This window comes from Bombus affinis, chromosome 7 (assembly GCF_024516045.1).
Source record: "Bombus affinis isolate iyBomAffi1 chromosome 7, iyBomAffi1.2, whole genome shotgun sequence".
Lineage (NCBI taxonomy): Eukaryota > Metazoa > Arthropoda > Insecta > Hymenoptera > Apidae > Bombus > Bombus affinis.
In genome coordinates this window covers 1284120-1302431 of record NC_066350.1, presented here as the reverse complement: position 1 = coordinate 1302431, position 18312 = coordinate 1284120, and the positions used below count along the sequence as shown (strand labels likewise).

General features: G+C 36.5%; 1 protein-coding gene and 1 long non-coding RNA gene across 4 annotated transcripts in view; both read left to right on the top strand.

Moving 5' to 3' along the window:
* LOC126918338 (thyroid receptor-interacting protein 11-like) overlaps positions 1 to 18312 on the top strand; it is a 45439-nt gene that overhangs the window by 1442 nt on the left and 25685 nt on the right. Inside the window, exon 3 of one of the 3 annotated variants that reach the window (XM_050726121.1) lies at positions 2203 to 2277. In XM_050726121.1, coding sequence (XP_050582078.1) covers positions 2203 to 2277 — 75 coding nt within the window. Of the gene's footprint in view, positions 1 to 2202; positions 2278 to 10562; positions 10900 to 13710; positions 14638 to 18312 lie in introns of those variants that run through there. The other 2 variants (XM_050726122.1, XM_050726123.1) reach the window with 2 other exon arrangements.
* Positions 14644 to 17346, top strand: LOC126918434 (uncharacterized). The gene is made up of 2 exons (XR_007711335.1): positions 14644 to 16012; positions 16460 to 17346. It is a non-coding gene; the product is annotated as an uncharacterized LOC126918434 (long non-coding RNA).

Sequence of the window (18312 nt, the reverse complement as noted above, 5' to 3'; positions counted from 1 at the left end):
CGTCGTTCCGGTCTGTTATCGCGGACAATTTGTGGAAGCATAAGGGACCGAAAGCGTGCATCACGTTTGTTCGTGCTTTTGTGGTAAGCTTCAGGACGGTACCCTCTGTTGTTCTAGGAACCGATAGATAGCGATATCAAAGCCTTTGGCTCTGCATTAACAATACTCGCATCCTATGCCCTCTACCTTCTTTAGAGATACCTATATGTATAACGTTACAATGTTAACGCACCGATTGACTTTTACGTCATACCTGGGAGATACCGTGTATTTGCCACGAAACGCAACTATTCGTAAATTGATCGCTCAACTATATGTGTATGTATGTACATATGTACATATATAGGTGGGAAGAGTTTTAGACAGGGTGGAATTTATACGATAAAATGAATTGACTAATTAATCATGCGAAGACAGGAGGGAAAGGCAAAGAATTTGGGTAGCGAAGAGCAGGGTTTTATATTTTTGTGTACAGAGCGAATTACATGGAAAACAGGGCAAATTTTCAATGTAACTTTAATTAGGGATTTATAATTTACGAGAGCTTATAATAAATAATAGCAATTGTATTAATCTTTTTAATAATCGTGTTTTGTCTTACTGAATCATTATGTGTTTTAGACAGTCGTTCTTTAATTTCGTAAATCATTACACTCGTTATCACGTATGATCGTAGAAAATGAAGTTATATTTTACATCAAAATTGTATGTAACTATTATGGTAGTGCAGGCGTATAAAACTGTTGAAACTTTGAAGCATCTGTTAATCGTGTTATCAACCTGCTGGAATCGTAATATCGTTTTCCAATATTAACGTTCGATATCCGAGCCGTGTTCCTAGAATATAAACTACATGGTTTAGGGAGTGTCTTTGATCGAATACGATGGTAATTATAAAGATCGATCGCGTATTCTTTATTGGTTCTTTCGTTCAGTTTGTTTTATAAAACTTCATATCGAAACGTTTTAATGATACTTTCGTTAAATTCTTCCTTGAAATATTATATTAAAGCTGTTCTATATTAATTCACTTACTAGATATGTTTACAGTAGATTATATAACTTTGATAAATTTGTTGTATCTTTCTTCTAAATTAACTCACTTACTAGATATGTTTACAGTAGATTATATAACTTCGATAAATTTGTTATATTTTTCCTTTAAATTAACAATTCTATTGAAATTTGAATAAAAGATGTACTTGTAAATAACAAGTTTTACATTAAACTCTATGTATACGAAAACCCTTAGAAAATATTAATAAATAGACATTATTATTACGTTGTAATCACCAAAATCTCTAAATATCACAAAATTCATTTTTCCTTCCATATTTTTCTCTGAAGCAGGCTTATCAAATTATCGTTATTTTTCATAAAATATTTCTTCGTCGAAACCTATGCTTACAGATGTAGAAACTATCGATAACTCGAAAAAGATATCTAACCATTTAAGCGCATTACTTGTGGTCGATTTAGAACGTTTCAAATCGTTTCACTTTCGTTGCTCCCAGCTTTCGTAGTAAGATTGTGAACCGTATAGGTGAAATAACGTTTGAAGAAGGAGTTTGGTGGTGGTTATCGCAGCGCAAACCTGAGATAAGGAAGGCAAACAGAAACGCTCATCGTACGGTTCGTATACCCACGACGTACCACCGGACTTCCTTCTGATTATGGTTACCAATATTTAAGTCCGTAGCGTGATTACCACGTTCCCCATGTCAACTTTCCTTTTTTCCCTCCATTTTTTTCTTCGCTCCCCTTCAGGTTAAGAGATACCGATTTTTCGTTGCTGCTTCAACAAAATCATCAAGTTCCAGAAATAAATACTTCTGACGCCATTATAGCTATCGAACACGTCACGAATAATCTTCGAACTCGCTTCTCAAAATTTCAACATTATCATTTTTTTATTCTTAGATCACGATGAAAATCCGTTCTAACTTGGATAGTTTCTGGTACTTTACTAATTAAGCTTAGAAATTCATTTTCAGAGTATCGAGTATTATTTAATCAAGAAACAATCCAGGGTATCTTGAGTTTATCGCGTTCCGATATCAATACATAATCTGCGCCAGGATTGTAACTCGATATATGTATGTAATTAGACAGCAAATAATTTCAGCGATTATGATTATGTTTAATTCTCTATGCTAGGAGTATTAAAATACTACTAAAGACTACTTATCTCATTTTGCATAGATTTCGCTACTACGACGGCAGAACTGTGAACTCCAGAAGACTGTCGTCGAATTAAACGCAAAACCAAAGGATTCGGTGAGTTTCTGAAATCTTAATTTCTTACTAATACTGTTATACAAGGTTATACGAGAAATTCCACTAGGAATGTGGACACGTTTTAACGGAAAACTTTGAATAATATCGTCTTCTTTTATACAAACTTGCATATTCAACGAGAATTTTATATGCATTCATGACTCAGTAATAACACGTTGTTAGTTTAGTTTAAAAAGTAGAATATAATAAGGCTGAACGCTAAGCAATAACGTTAATTAAGTATCTAGTATCCATAGGTAACTGTGTTCGTATAAGTTACCAGAAAAATCAGTTTCATCGATATATTTCGATTTTTTCACATTTATTTCATTGAAACCTAATAATTGCCAGGAATTCTGCAATTATACTCATTATGATTAGCAAAGTCTATATAAATTTACCGATATAAAACGTAACGTTTGCTGAAAAAATTACGGGACATTCGGACTTTACGATCAATTATCACGTATATGTATTCCGCAGTATTTTACTCTATGTTTTACTTCCAATTATCCAAATATCCAAAACATTAATAGAGGATCTTTAATCAATTCGTTTAATTCATACATAATATAAGTATTATTATATGGTCCGATATTCAATGCCAATTTATTGCATTTAATATAGTACCAATTCGACGAGAGGAAAAGTAAAACTTTCAAAATATTGTTATTAATTAGTACAGTTGAACATACATGGCCACGAACTTTCATTCGTTGTAATTAATCGGTCTCGATCGGTTCGCTTTCGTTGCTGTTACCGTTGCCAATGCCGTTGTCACTGCCGTTGCTGTTGCCGTGCACGCTGTGTAATGCTGAGTAGCAGCTGATGAGGCAGATACAAAACTGCTAAACACTGTTTCTTCTTCGCATTTCATTTGTACGTCTCGCGCTCTTCTACTCCACTCAACGCTTCCACACGCGTCGTCGGTAATATACGACGCTTAAAACTTCGTTAAGTATGTACATACTTGTATTGGCTTACAAATTCTCTTCGCACTCTGAACTATATATTCTTGTATCTCCTACTACTTTTTTTTCTTTTATTTGTGTGTCACTTTTACGGGATTCTAATGCGATTTATTTCAAATAAGTTATCTATTTTCTGAAATAGCCTTCATCTTTAATTTTTAGTTATAAAAGCTACTTCCAGATAATTGCAAACTACACTAACGTCTAAATTCATGATTTAACTTGTACGCTTATTTCTGGTCGCTAGGGAATTTGGCTATATTCTCCTTCGTCGTAAAAATCAATAATGAAATATGTATATAATAATAACATAGAAAAGTACAAAAAAACAGACTTTTTTTAACTTGATACTTGTTAAGAGTAGCTGAAGTCAATACGTAATTAATTATACGGCGAAAAGGTTAACGTTAGAAATATCCAAGTTTTTGGAGAAATCTGCTATACACATATTTTATGCAGAAGAAAATATACGTGTTTAATTCAGATCAAATAGTTATGTGTAATGAAAATAATTATCGCTAATTGTTGCTAATTCAGCAATGTATCATTCTGATGCAAGTGACGTTTCTAATGTTAACTCTTCTGCTGCGGTATTCTTGGAACTAAGAGCGTTCTTGGTATACAAACGGAGACAGCTTTCGTTGTATATAACACGAAAGAAATATACGTATAAATAATGATACATATTTAAATATGTACTTTGTACAGTCTGATGCGATAGATGTATAAGAATAACACTGACTTCGTGTTTCAAAGAACGCATACGTATATTGTAGCAAATTTTCATTATAATCTAATATGTAGATAGTTAAAAGACTAATAAATAAACGAAAAATTTCTGATTCTAATATTTTGTTTTTCCCATTATATTTACATTCTTAAATAGGGAAGAATACAATCATTGGACAATTTTTAACAATTATGTTGACGTATTCTACATATACAATTAATATTAAATCAATGGCACTTAATAGCATTACCGTAGTTACAACAAACTTTCTTAATTCGCTGTCTCGTAAAACAAGCATAAAACATTGAAAGAAGCGTTTCACGCGTTTGAAAATTATTCAGCGTTCCATCTATCAATGGAATAGCAGGCAGTACGCGAGTTCCGTTTACAAATGTATTCCTGAATAATATTCATTAGCTTCCTGGTGCGACGTTCTTTTACCATAACCAACGTAACAACAAAAATTGCGTCGCAATAGGTAAAGCAATTTCACGTGGTTTTCACGCAGCTGTTGGGCGCGTACCATTTCATTCTGAGCTCACGAGCAACTCGAGTTCCCTGAACCCACCGACAACCATGTATGCAGAAACGATCGTGTAAGTACAAACGCGTCTCTCTCGAGTGTTACACGCCTCGACAAAATGGAAATGAAAAAGGGAGAAACATGGAAATGGAAACCATCTGGACAATGAATGTATCGTAAAGAATCAGTTGCACGATCGACGAAGCACGTACCCTGCTTCGACTCGTAACTTTTACCCTGTTAGCATTCGAAAGACGATAACTCATTGTTAGGTCATCGCAATAATAAACCGCGATCGAGTGTCATTAAATTGCTTGCCACGGTGCGTTATTAAGTTTCGAAAGTGACGCAAGCGTTTAGACGCGAATGTAACGCGTCGTTGTGTAACCTGAATGAAGAGCAGCACCCATTTGCTACCGCTTCCCGCCCAATTCGAGATTATTTTTTCCGTGTGCCATTTTTGCCATCGTAATTCGAACGATCGAAAAGTAAGAAGATTGCAGTTTGGTACACGAACATGGAAGGGTTTACGAAAGCTAGCGTTTTTATTTCTTTGTCCAAGATACCGAAAGTATTATTCCCATTGCTTATGCTATTAAGGATTAAGTATTTCTTAAAGGAAATAACGATAAAGAAATATCGAACGAATCTTTGCGATTCCTTTTCATAACCACAGTGTTAAAAGACCATATTCAACTATGCAAATTGATTGACAGAAGATTGCAAATGAATGGCTTAATGAGTCAGTAGGATATTTTCCGTGAATCTAATGCAATCAAGAAGCAATTTGACATTGTTTAATATATGGCTAAATTATATAGTATATAAATATTTTAAAAGACTATCGAGACTCAGAATTTCCGCATTTTCAACTAATGGTCGATTTGTATGTTTTTATTAACTAATATAGAGATAACGTAGTCCGTTTAACTGCTCTTTGATGTCGTAAAATTATTTGAGAAAGCAATCTCACATCTGCCATCGCGAAAACTGCAGTCCTCAATTACAGTATCTTAGCATAATAGATATTCCGTTCCTATGTTTAATTGGCTAAACCACTTTTTATGCTAGATTATTTCCTTCTAACCAGTAGCTCGTAAAATTATATATAACTTCAATATTTTATACAAGTGAACGAAAATACATTTAACTAATTTTTATCTTAAGCGTGCTACATCGTTTTATTGAAAGAAATATTTACTCTTGTCCAAGGAAACGAAAAAATTACGCGTTAAGACGTGCATATATATTTTAGGACAAAACAAATTGAACGAGTGACTCTTTAAGTTTAATTAATTGTCAGAGTAGGTAGTTTATTAAATTCGTATTAACTAGAAAGATACATTGTTCGGATTATCCGAGAGGACAAATTATTCCGGATTAATTATTATTAACTAAAACAGTTACGTAACTTCGCCAATCAAGAAAGCAATTTCAAAATTAAACACGAGACGATCTAATCTTCTTTCTCGCTTATAACTGATACCATTAAAAATGATAGAAAACAAAATAGAAAATGAAAGAAGGATAAAAAAAATTATTGAGTGTTTATCGAAGTTGGCAGTATCAAGATATAAAGAATGAAAAATATCGTAGAAGGAGATGGCTGAAAAGGCCACTTCGATATTGCACTGTTTCAGTACCACGGTAAGAACGTTCGCTAGGAATGCGAGATAAGCTCGATAACCATAGCCTCGCACTTTATTTCATATCTTGGACCAACAAAGGATTGGTCTTAAACCTCCCTCTGTTCATCCTCATTATCGTTGTGAGCACCGTTCAAAAAGAAACGTTTCATTCTGTTCGACATTTTTCTTATTGTCGTACCATTTCAAATTCGTGCCTAGCGGTTATTCGAATTAAAATTAGTCGTTCTACATAATCGCGATGGGGTCGGGCACGTGTGGCTTCAACGCGACCGATCACAAGACATTGTGCCACTCACGAGCACCGGATGTAGCCGGTGACCTCCGCCACTTCGACTTTTAATAATTAATCAGATGCTGAAGCATCGTACTGTTTCCATCAGTGCGATCGCGTAAGAACTTGTCATTAAGCAAGATAAAATTCGTCGCAATGAGTCATTCCTTGCCGACAATGGTTTGCGACATATAAGTGGTCGAGGCATCATTTTTAATCGTCGCAGTTAATGCATCGTAAATTACTTAATGCTAAATTAATTTATAGTATGATACGAATTGTGCCCGTTTTTTATGTATGCTGAAGGAATTAAAAACGTGACCCTGTATCCGTATAAGTATGTGGAGGTGAAACATGTTACGCGCAGATACAGCCTCTCGAAAATGAATATAATACTGCGTTGATAGTTATTAATACAACTATCAGCTTAATTTGTTAACTGTGAGACACTTTGTCGTAATCGCGTTCGTACTGGCTAAATACATATTACTTAATAAGAGCACGTTAATTGCCATTCCATAATACCATTTGAACTTGCATTTAGCACTTATGTGTTTTCAAACGTAGCTCGATAAATGACCGACCTCGTTCTATAACACCTTTACGAAATAGAAATAAGCGTTATCGAATTAGTCGTTGGAAAAGGTACGATTAGTTTTGCTGCGTAAGTGTTTCGATAAAAATCGTGTAGATTTGATGGGAGAAAATTCCTGTGATATTTAAAACATCGTAAAATGATTGATTCTGAAAAAATACTAAACTTTGATACACGAAGTTAAAAAACCTTGCACAAAACTGATTGGAGACTTGAAAGAGCGAATCGAAAAACTTTGATCTATCTCGCTTTTCTCGTAATTAATTCGAACGAGTTAAACGTTTTATCGATTGACGAAAAAAAGGAAACGCATCGATCCGATGTAACCAGCGTGTGCCAACGTTAATGGTTCGTTTTCGTTGATAACGCATCAGAGCATGATAGGCTGAATAACGGGGGTGCTTAGTCTCCGGGGGTGATAGTGTCTATGACTACCCTCCAGGAATGGCTATAAATGTAGGTCGAGCGAGCTTTCACTTCGCTTACGTGTCTATCGCTACTCTGTTCGTCTAATTAAGAATTTCGCCAAAAGGTCAGTAGAACAAACCCTTAAATGTTATTTTTATTCGTTAATATTAGAACCACCGCCCCACGCTATCTCTTTGAACGCCACTTTAGTTGATAGCTTTTAATAATACGACCGCCATGAAATTTCAGTCGAGAACAAAGTACTATTTACGAAACAGTATTGCTTCCTTTATTCTTTTATTCGAATAGCCGGTGGTACACGATTGAAAATTTCAATGAATCAAACAAAATGGATTAAGTTCGCTTTAATAGAGGCTGCTTCGCTTGCGAGGATATCGACTAAAATTCATCGATAAAAGCATAATTCGGCATTATATCGGTAAAATTCGAAGAAAATCTGATAAAGTATGTTACGAAACATTCGCTGTAATTGTGCCGAGATAGTGAAAAATAAACTGTTAACTAAATCCATCTGAAATCTAATTGTGCGATAGGTCTAACAAACTAATAACTATGCTCAAGTAAAAATGTTTTCCACCATTCTTGGAACCAAATTCCAACATATTTTACAACATATATGGATCTGTATATGAAATTAACATTTCAATAGCTTCAAAGCGATCTATTCATTAGATATAGCTTTTGTTATCACCAACCTCTTCTTCATTTTCAAATACGATGATATCAATCGCTGTTCTCAAAGTTATCAAAAAATCTTAAGACGCTTTTTAATGACAAACGTGGACAAACGTGAACAAATATGGACAAACGTGTTGTGTCACGAATGACGTACCAGCTTAGTTTCCAGTCGGCGAAACAGTACTCTTTCGGTGAAAAAGGAAATTCCTCGTAGGTGGGCTCGTACCCACAAAAAACGACGCTAACTGTGATGCCAGTGGGGGAAGAAGCTGAAGAGGGCAATCCCGTGATTATCATAATGTCACCGGTAATGTACCTTTTCCACTCTGGCTTCCTTCAGCTGCGCCCGCAGCACCCGTTCACATGGGGGCCGATAAAAATGTCCTGTCGTTAACAGTGACGCGTTATACATTCGTACACAAACATATCCCAACGGAAAAGGTGGTAGCCTGGCCTAATTACATTATTCATGACTACGTCTGCGGTGTTCTTTCGTCTGAACGACACATTTTGCCCGACAGAGAAAACTTTTTTTTGAATGAATCTTTATGCGCTCCTGAAAGTGCGGATTCGCGACGTGAAAATATTCCGTTACTTTTAGCAACGTACGTACGGTTTACAAGATTTTTACCTTTCAACTGGTTACTTCTTTTCGCTTCTTTTATTGCAAAGGTATAATGTTAACAAATCGAAGCAATATTCATAGACATATCATAAACCGTAGAAAATTTAAATGTTTGGTTTGCAACATGTTGTCTAAAGTGAAGGTAGTACAAAATTCGGTATGGTTTCTTTTTCCACGTTATAAATTTTTTCTAGCGAGTGTAACGATTTATGGTGAATACATAGAATGCAGAAGTTTCATTCAAAATGGTAATAGTGTATATACATTGCGAAGTTCATCTCGTGGAAGGACATCTTCGTGCAATTTGTTCGTTTAAAAAAATTGTATCCTCGTTTGAACGTTTTGTACCCTGCATGTAATGCAGACTACATTTATCACAAGGTATGATTTGTATCATCGTATTTTTATGCAATTTCTTCGGTCTGATTACTTTAGAATTTTGTTTATAAATATTTATATTACTCAAAACACATTAAAGCGGATTAATATCTTGCTGAAATTAACCCTCGTTTATTAATTTTTTACTTACTAGCTGAAGAAGCTTTTGTCTAAAAATTTATCCGACAAAAAGCTTAACATCGATCGAAATGAAAAAACAAACTTTCTAGGAACCTAGGTAACTTAATTATCTCTCAACATGTTCAATATCCTCGTCTTCTACTTCTGGAGCTAAAGCTCGCATTCATTTTCCACGAGTACTTATATCATAAAGCTAGATATTTTTCTACTTTTTCTTCCCATTTCAGCTATTTAGCAGTTTCATGTAATTCCGAAGTCTCTAAAACTTTAACCAACGCGATTCTACCTTTGTACTCAGTCATGCTTTCTCTTAATGATCCAAAATATATCAAAACAGATATTGAAGTAAACTTTTGACTCAAAGTTTGAATATTCTCACACGGAAGAGATGCACGCGGTAACCGAGCAACATTAGGAAGTAGCGTATCCTGTCTTGTCTCTAAGGCCGAAGGATCGTCATCGTGGTACACAAAGAGACTCGTGTACGATCGTTTGCGTGCAAACGTGACAGTGTCTACGACACGCACTATGCGTGCAACGATCGTCCATCGCTCGGATGCACTTGCGTTTGTCATTGGAAAGCGAACTAATGGAATTGCATCGAGCGTGGCATATGCACGTGCAAACCGAATATATTGTTGTACAGATGCACCAACCAACGCATCGTATTAGACAAAATGATAACAATTTTAAAATGACGATTATTCATAGATCAATGGTATTTTCTTTATTTAGATTATCGTTGATTAACGAACTCTAGGGTTCGCGTCCGAGACTACTTCTGTCTTCATCTTCCGCTCATGGCTAATATTAGGCTGGAAACTATTAAAATAGAGTCGATAAAGCGATATAGATTTCTCGGAAAAATGGTCTATACCGACCCATCAGATACCTGCAAGATCATCAAACTAAACATTGCATTGTCCTTAGCCATGCTGTTACAAGCAGGTTCAGAAACCACAAAATGACAGTTACATTTTCGTCCAGTACCCTGTCCACTCCGACACATCCGTCTTGTAAAGGGAAGAGTCACTGGGACATAAGCTTACGTAGCGTCAAAGTTTGGCTAGGGGCACACGTGGCCGACGTAACTGTGCGTTTTTTACCTGCATTTCTTTCTGTTTCTGTTCTCGGAGCCCGCGGTAATGCGCTTTTCGTTTACACAGGCCCGACTGTACTTGGTTCGGGTGTATGCTCGCACGCGCACACCGGATCTACAATCTACACCTATGTATGTAGCTATAAAAACACCGTATGTACATACGTATCTTTGATATCTGCATTCGCGGTTATGGCGCGATCGTTTGTGTGTCAGTAGTAGAACGTGGCCTCTTGGTGCGTGTGCCCTCTCCACGGGGAGGGTTGCTAGGTGGTAGGAGGTGGAGTAGTCGAGAACGCACAGTCGCTTCTCGACGATCGGACCGTAAACGTGGCGTTGCTGTCCAGCACGTGACGAACGTGCTCTTCCTTGGCCGCGAGCGAACTCCTCCGTACCGCACCACGCATCTACGCAACTTTTTCCCCCCTGACCTTCCATCCCTGGAAATTCTTGTGGTGTTTCACTCGAAGGCAAACGTAAGGAGGTGGCTACATTTGGTGATTCTCATTGGCAGATGAGCACGGCTCGTACAAGTAAGAGGATATGTCTTCTTTATTTGATTCTTTTTAAACAGGGTAGGGTTAAGTAGGGTTCTATAACTAACATAAACTTTCAGCTTCGATGGATTTTGTTAGTTTCAAATGCTATAAATATATATATTTCAAATTGAAATTTTAGATAAAACAGGTTGGAAAGATAGTGGATAGAAAAAGTTTTATGTCGTGACGTATCTATTTAATGGAGGAATTGTCAGTAACGCCTGGATTTAGAGCATAAACGTATGTTTGTATCGAGTGTACGTGCACGCTCGCTCGTAATAGAGGTATCCGATAAGCGATATTTAGCTAGAGCCGATTAAGAGAACGAATCGAAACACACCGTGACAGGATTACCGTATCGGGCAGCCGCTGCTAATATTTGTCACGATTCCCGATAAGAATCGCGTTACAATGTTACATATCGTTGATTCCTCGATACGTTTAACTAGCTGTAAAACGAATGCAAGAGACACACGAGACACAGAGACATTGCGAACTTGCAGTATATTACGTTTCCTCGTACTGTGCCTCAAAGAGAGCGTTCATGCTCGGTCGTAATGACGCGGTGCTCCTTCAAACCTGCATCCGAACGATATTCAAACCCAATCGAGACGTACTATATGTTAATAATCATTCTTCGTGATCGAATTACTTCATAATAAAGATTAATTGCACGGGAGACCTGGATGGCGCAGAGGGTGCGCAACAAGTTTCCAACCGGGCACAGTAAACTTCGCCTCTTCTAGATTGGAAAACATTCTTCGTTAGAATCGTCGGGTAATTACCAACTTTTCTGCCTCTAAAACTATTTATCGAGAAATCTAATTCGTTCCAAGTCTTTCACGACTCGTTCCGAGTTTTTAATCAAATTGTATGATTTTTCTTTGCGAAAAAGATCTCTCGCAAAGAATCCTTCTCGATAATCAGACGAAAGAATAGGCAATCGATATGTTACTTACACGAATGCAAATCATGTTCGTTTTCGTACGTTTGTTCCATAAAGTTTACCGTTTCTCCATGTCTTAAAATGGCTATTGCAACCGACTCGCGGCTCATTTGTCGACGATGATGTTCAGTACGGCGTAACAAACCGCTCGAAACGTTGCGAACATTATGAACAGGATTAACACTCGCTATGCAAATAACCCTATGAAATGATTTTCCACAAACGTGTTTCGAAACGCGAACGCTGCTGCACCCGGTAAACACAGAGATTTCCGGCGTTGAATCGCGCAACTGCGTCATTGGTTCATATTTTGAGAACGTGGATCGATTGTTAGGATATCGATGGTCATATAGTTTCGTTTTTAGGACGGGTTATCGGCTGAACAGCTATGACTTAGGCGATATTTTGGGAAAGCAAGTATAGAAGAATTAATACAACGGAGTGGCAAAAATATAGTACTGAATTAAATATTATCGTTTTAAATTTTCTTCGTTTAAGCTTGTACGAAACAAACAGTTCTCCTAAATTATCATCCTCCAAAAACCATACATCAGGAGAAGTCAATTTTTTATACAAACACCTTAATCACGAGATATTTCGTGTAATTACCAAGTCTTTAAGTAAACTATTATATTAACATACATCCTATAGAATAGAATTACTACCAATATTTTCAACTGTCAATATTATCTTTCTGAAGAACTTTTTATCGAATATCAACTTTTTAACTTTTAAATAAAAAAATATTAGGTTTAGTTTTACCTCGAACGACTAAAAATGAAACGCGAACGGTGAAACGCGAGCACGCTATCGGTAGATAATAGACGAAGGACGAACTTACCTATGATTACTTAACGAACGGAACGATTAGCCGTATACACGTTCGTTACCGTCATCTTTGTTGTAAAAGTCAGTGTGTAGGCTATCGCGTGATAAAATTCGCAGTGCACGCTTATTTGAGTGCCATAGTGATTATGTGCATCAATACCGCGATATTTTCCGTTTTTAACGTACTCTTTTTTTCTAATCGTTGACGTTTCGAATGAATTGTGGTCGTTTAAAATCCATTTAAAAATACGCATCCTTCACTAACGATGATTAATAGCGAAGATTAAAAATTTCGTCGACCTAAAATGAATTTGCAAAACAAATTTCAGTGATTCGAAACTCGTCTAGATGTATAGATTCTTGATTGGCGATAATTAACACCATGGAAAATAGAACGTGGCACGAGAATGATATACATAGTATTTTTTCTGCTCGGTGCCATCACGTCGCTACGCTTCTAAAACTGTGATTAAGATTACGTATCTCACAATCGATAGATTAACGTACAGCCTAATTTATCGAAGTTCTATACAGACGCGACGTTATTTCGATCACGCCGATACAGCTGGCTTTTTTATCGCATAGAACTTATAACGTTTTCATTATCGCACGATACAAAACGTACGGAGAATTAATACTCGCTTGTATAATATTCACGTAAGCGAAACCGATATTCAAATGTTCGCTTAACATTTCCCTATTTAAAACAAGAAAGAAAAAAGCAATTGGAATAGTCTTAAACTTCGAGTGAACCGAACAAAATGTGTCATTTATGAAGTACGTAAGTTGTGTGGAACGTACGTACATTACTTGCAATTAATTAAGTCGATCCTTGTACTTTAACCTTAGAGACAGTAGTTCAGAATCCTTTGTAATGTTCAGTCGCACCTGTGTTAGTCTGTTGCTTATCTATTTTTTGCATGTCACGTTTCCAACATGTTACATTGATAAGTGATAAGACATTCTTAAAAAATCAATTCGTTACTGAAACTAAGCGAATTTGTGCCTTTTAACTATTCTCCTAAGTACATTCTTCATTTTCATTTGAGTTCTAAGTTTACTTAAGAAAATTCTCAAACGTCGCTAAAATTTCATACGATTTCTATAAAAACGCAATCGAGATAGCATATTATCGCGAAGGATTTTGTCGATTGGAAATATCTTCCAAGTTAACAAGTATTTTTCTAAATAACCAGACGAACCTTGCACCTGAATGAAAAGGAAAAGTTGTTCATAGCCGCGTGCCATGAAAATAAAAATGCCGGTAAAGATGCAAGCGTCACCAAGGCCTGCGTTCACCGATCGAGTTGCGCAATACAAGTCTTCAGAATTACAGTATTCATTTTTTTGTTACGTTCGAACGATAGGAAAAACGCCACGTTACATGAATTTATTTTGTCAACTAAAAGCTACCGACAGAACCAGGTAAATCAATTTTCCGTGTTGGTAAATTTTCAACGGAAAATTGTATCGGTAATCTCGCAGCGAGTCAAATAGAAAATTTACAGTAGCGCTATAAAAGCACAGGAATCGAAGATAATAACGCAAATATAAAACAAGATTAATAAAGGCGTTCAGAAATTAAAATTTCATGTCACTGTCAAACTCACTGTTTGAAATATTTTCCATCAAGAAACGAACGGAAACAAGCAGCAAATATCGATTGTTTTTGAATAAAAAATAAATATCGGACGATTGCTTGGAAAAAAATGAAAAGCAAAAATATCCGCGAAGGTGTAAGAGTAATCAAGGTCTCCGTCCAGCGATCCAGTTGCGTAATAAAACCGTCACGTGATTGTCGTACTGTGCTCCGCAGTTGCAAGAGTCACGTCAACGTAACAAGACGATCCGAGATTCGCAGATTTGGAGTAACGATAGGTGTGCGCAGAAAATTCAGTGTAATATTTTCCGTTCATTAATTCAAGAGACCACGATGCAGGGACGTGTTTCGTCTTTACGTAAGTAACCGTTGACAGTCGTGTCCAAAGTTCAGACGATAATGAAAAAGGGGAAACGCGATAGTTTGAGGAATAGTCGAGAAATTTTTGTCGCGTTAAATTGTTTTGAGCCGTTGTCGAAGATTTTTATAAGTAGGATGTTCGATCATACGAATAACGATAAAAATATTAGAATATTACCAACATCAACGCGTACATCGGCGTTACATTTTAAAAATTTTACATTCTTCCGATGTGTTAAATATTTTCACATTGAAGCAACAGAAAGAAATATACACAAGAATCTACCGCGAATCTTTGAAATTAAATCTTGGCCTTCCATCCTAATAAATGCAAACCAGTTTGCATAATTTCTCGAATAGATATTCAACAATCTATCATATTGCTTGTGAACATTTGCGAGGTGTTCGATTTCTACCGATTAGTTGCAGGCATCTTTAGAGATACTCTAGAAAAGGATCCGGCTAATTTGTAATATATGGTGAAAGGTATATACAATGTACATACTTGTTTCAGAAGCTTGGCTCTAAATTTAAACTTCCAAAATGTATTCTCTAAGTTAATGAAAGGAAAAGAAAGAAAATCAATACCAATGTCTTTAATTTTAATTTCAATTTAAATTTAATTTGCAACAATACGACCGTGCACACTGCACAGAAATTTCTAACTTTCCAAATCCTTCGTGTCGAGTCATTGATCCAAGGAAAATCATCATCTTCGGCCGACTAATCTGTACGGAAGAATGTTCAAATAACAGTTTCATTCGGAACGAAGTAGAGCGCGGCGAGCTTTTAGAAAACACGTTAGATCGTGCATTCTGGCGGGAGGAAATTGTTAAGACAAATAAATTCGTTAAGTATATCCGGGTAAAAATTTTCACCGGGACATATGTGGCACATCCAGAAGGAGAGGAAACGTACACGAGCACACAAGCGAATCGTATTCTAGTGGCTTCGATGCTCGTCGAACACCAGAGCCCAGAGCGTAGGGGAGAAACTTAGGCGTGAATTGAAACACACGACGCGCGGAATGCTGTAAACTCGAGTAAATTAACACCGACATATTTTCACTTAACGAAAGGAAAGGAAAAAATATAAAAAAAAGAAGAAGAGAAAACTTAGAAGAAGAAAAAAGGTAGACTGACAAAATTTACGGCGTTATTTGTTTCGAGTCACTGACAACTGTTTCGTCACGCATGAACCTCGACGTCAACCAGCTAAATGAGAAGTGCCAGAAGAAATGATTTTTCAACTGTTTTTATAACTGAAGATAGCGCTAATGCGCCATTATGTACATGTAATCTCGGGCTGGAATCAAAGTCGTTGTTGTATTCGGGAAGTAATGTAATATGCGGGGGAAGGCAAATAATTAAAAGGTAAATACGATGATAAATGTAGTTCATCTTTTCTGGCTATAATTTTTTGTTTGTAGAAATTAACAGAAACTATGATTATTATATAATTCACTGTCAAAGAATTTTATTACGATATCTGTACCCTTTATATGTAAAAAGATCACGAAAATCCATGGAACTCGTAAAATACCAAACAAATCTTTCGTTTCATTTTCTCTACTACTACATCCTTTCTGTAGTTTATAAAATCTAGCTCCAAAACATTAAACATCTTATTACATGAAACTATCTTTTATCGAGCAACGCATATGCGTACTTCAGATAGAAATAACAAAGAAAGTCTCGACTCTTTTGAAGAACCTTACACTCGACATTTATAGCTATAATTGGCTTTGTTCTTTGTTATCGTCCAACGTTAACAACGTCAACGTTATTAACAATAATCCATTTCAACCAAATTTTTCTAAGACGGTGCGGTGCGTCAATCGAGCAGCACGTTTCACTGATCCTGGAGTATAAGAAATTACAGTCGATCGTCTATTAACAGCTCATTAATTGGATAGACCGATGGAAAAGGAAGTTCACTGGAAATCGTGAAGGATCGCAGCACCGTGGAACAACAAGACGTCACGGCAATTATTTGAGATTTCCCGCACGCGTTTAAAGCTGTCCGCGCAACGATCCTCTCTGGAACCGATTTGAATCAAGTCGAATCGAGTCGTTCAATCGGTTTGACTACACTGGAAACTTTCGTTTTCACGGGAAACGGACCGATGTCGATAGTGGCACGAAGAAACATCGCAGTCGGAGTCGGAGCGATCGCGAGTTAAATCGAGCCAGCCCGGGGGGGACGTTACAATTTCACGGTAGCGGAACAGAGAATGAGATTACCCACGTACCACGAACCGCAAATGCGGCTTCCCCCGATCTCTGTGCTCATACGCTCGCATTTTTAAACTCGACGCGACGCCACGTGTAATGCGCGGCCTGATCTGCTCATGGATGACCAAAGATCGATAGGTGATCGTGTATAATTGATACCAGAAAAGAGTAAAGCCATGTATTTGATTTTTATCCGACATCCTCTACGAAACGCTACTCTAAACTATGATAGAATTACCTGGTATATTTTAGGCCATTAATTGATATTTAAAGAAAACAACAAAATACGCTTTCGATTAATGAAAAAGCAATTTATCAAGATTACACTATCGTAGATGAAAATGTACTCTGGCAACAAGACTTTTGCAAAACATTCGATTCGATAGTTTTTAGTTATAAAATTACGGTTTGAGAAAAAATGTATAGCAACCAGTTTAACGTATGTATTATATTAATTGATAATTTCCCATCAATATGTTAAAACGAGTAAGTGGCTGTAAATAATAGTTTTTATACCACTTTGTACTAACTGGCTCGTTGCAAACCGATTATACACAACAATCGTAAATATTAGTAACATTAATAACGCTGGTCACAGTTCGTCGTTCGTTGAATCAATCTCGTGCGACCGATACAACTTTGACAATCATTTTAAACTATAACAAGTACGGGCTTTGAAGTGTCGCGAATTACCAGCATCGCGTAGAGGGACACCGAGATTGAGTTGCGGGTAAGTTGGCAAAGTTGTCCCGGCAAATTTGTCGCTACACATTTGCACAGGAAGGCAGTAATTCATTATTATGTTACTGTGTTGACATGCAATTAACCACGATTAGCAATTGGTTAAAATGTAATCAAATTTGCTTTGGAATCGGATCAAACGCATTGTTTCTTTCCAAAGTATCAGCTGCAATATCTTGTCTCGATTCGGCGCGTAATCGTTCGAAATTAATACACTAATTTTGTTTCGCAAGGTGTTATAAAGAATCTGTTCTGCTTATTCGTGTTTGCACGGGTAAAGTTTTATGATTGAGTTCTGCTTCAACCCTTTGATGATCTTCTATCATAATCATGTTTCATTTTCATGAAAGCATTTCGTAATTCAAAAAGGATATATAAGAACAAATTCTAGGAAAGTCTTCTTCGAAATTAGAAAATTCCTCTAAAATCTCTAAATATTAAAAAGTTCCTTTAACGTAATTATTATACATTGGAAGCACTCCGGTGGACGTTGAAAATTACAAACTTCAAATCCTTGATAAACGATAGAAATAATAACAAATTTTGATTTCGTTACGTTAGCTAAAGTCTCGCTTTCCTATATCGTGAATAATAAAGGATAAACATAGTTTCTTCTATTTTAAACGAGAGGAATAAAACATTCAGAGGTATGGATGGTTTCTAGCAGTGAAACATGTTTGAGCTGTTCAAAGAACACG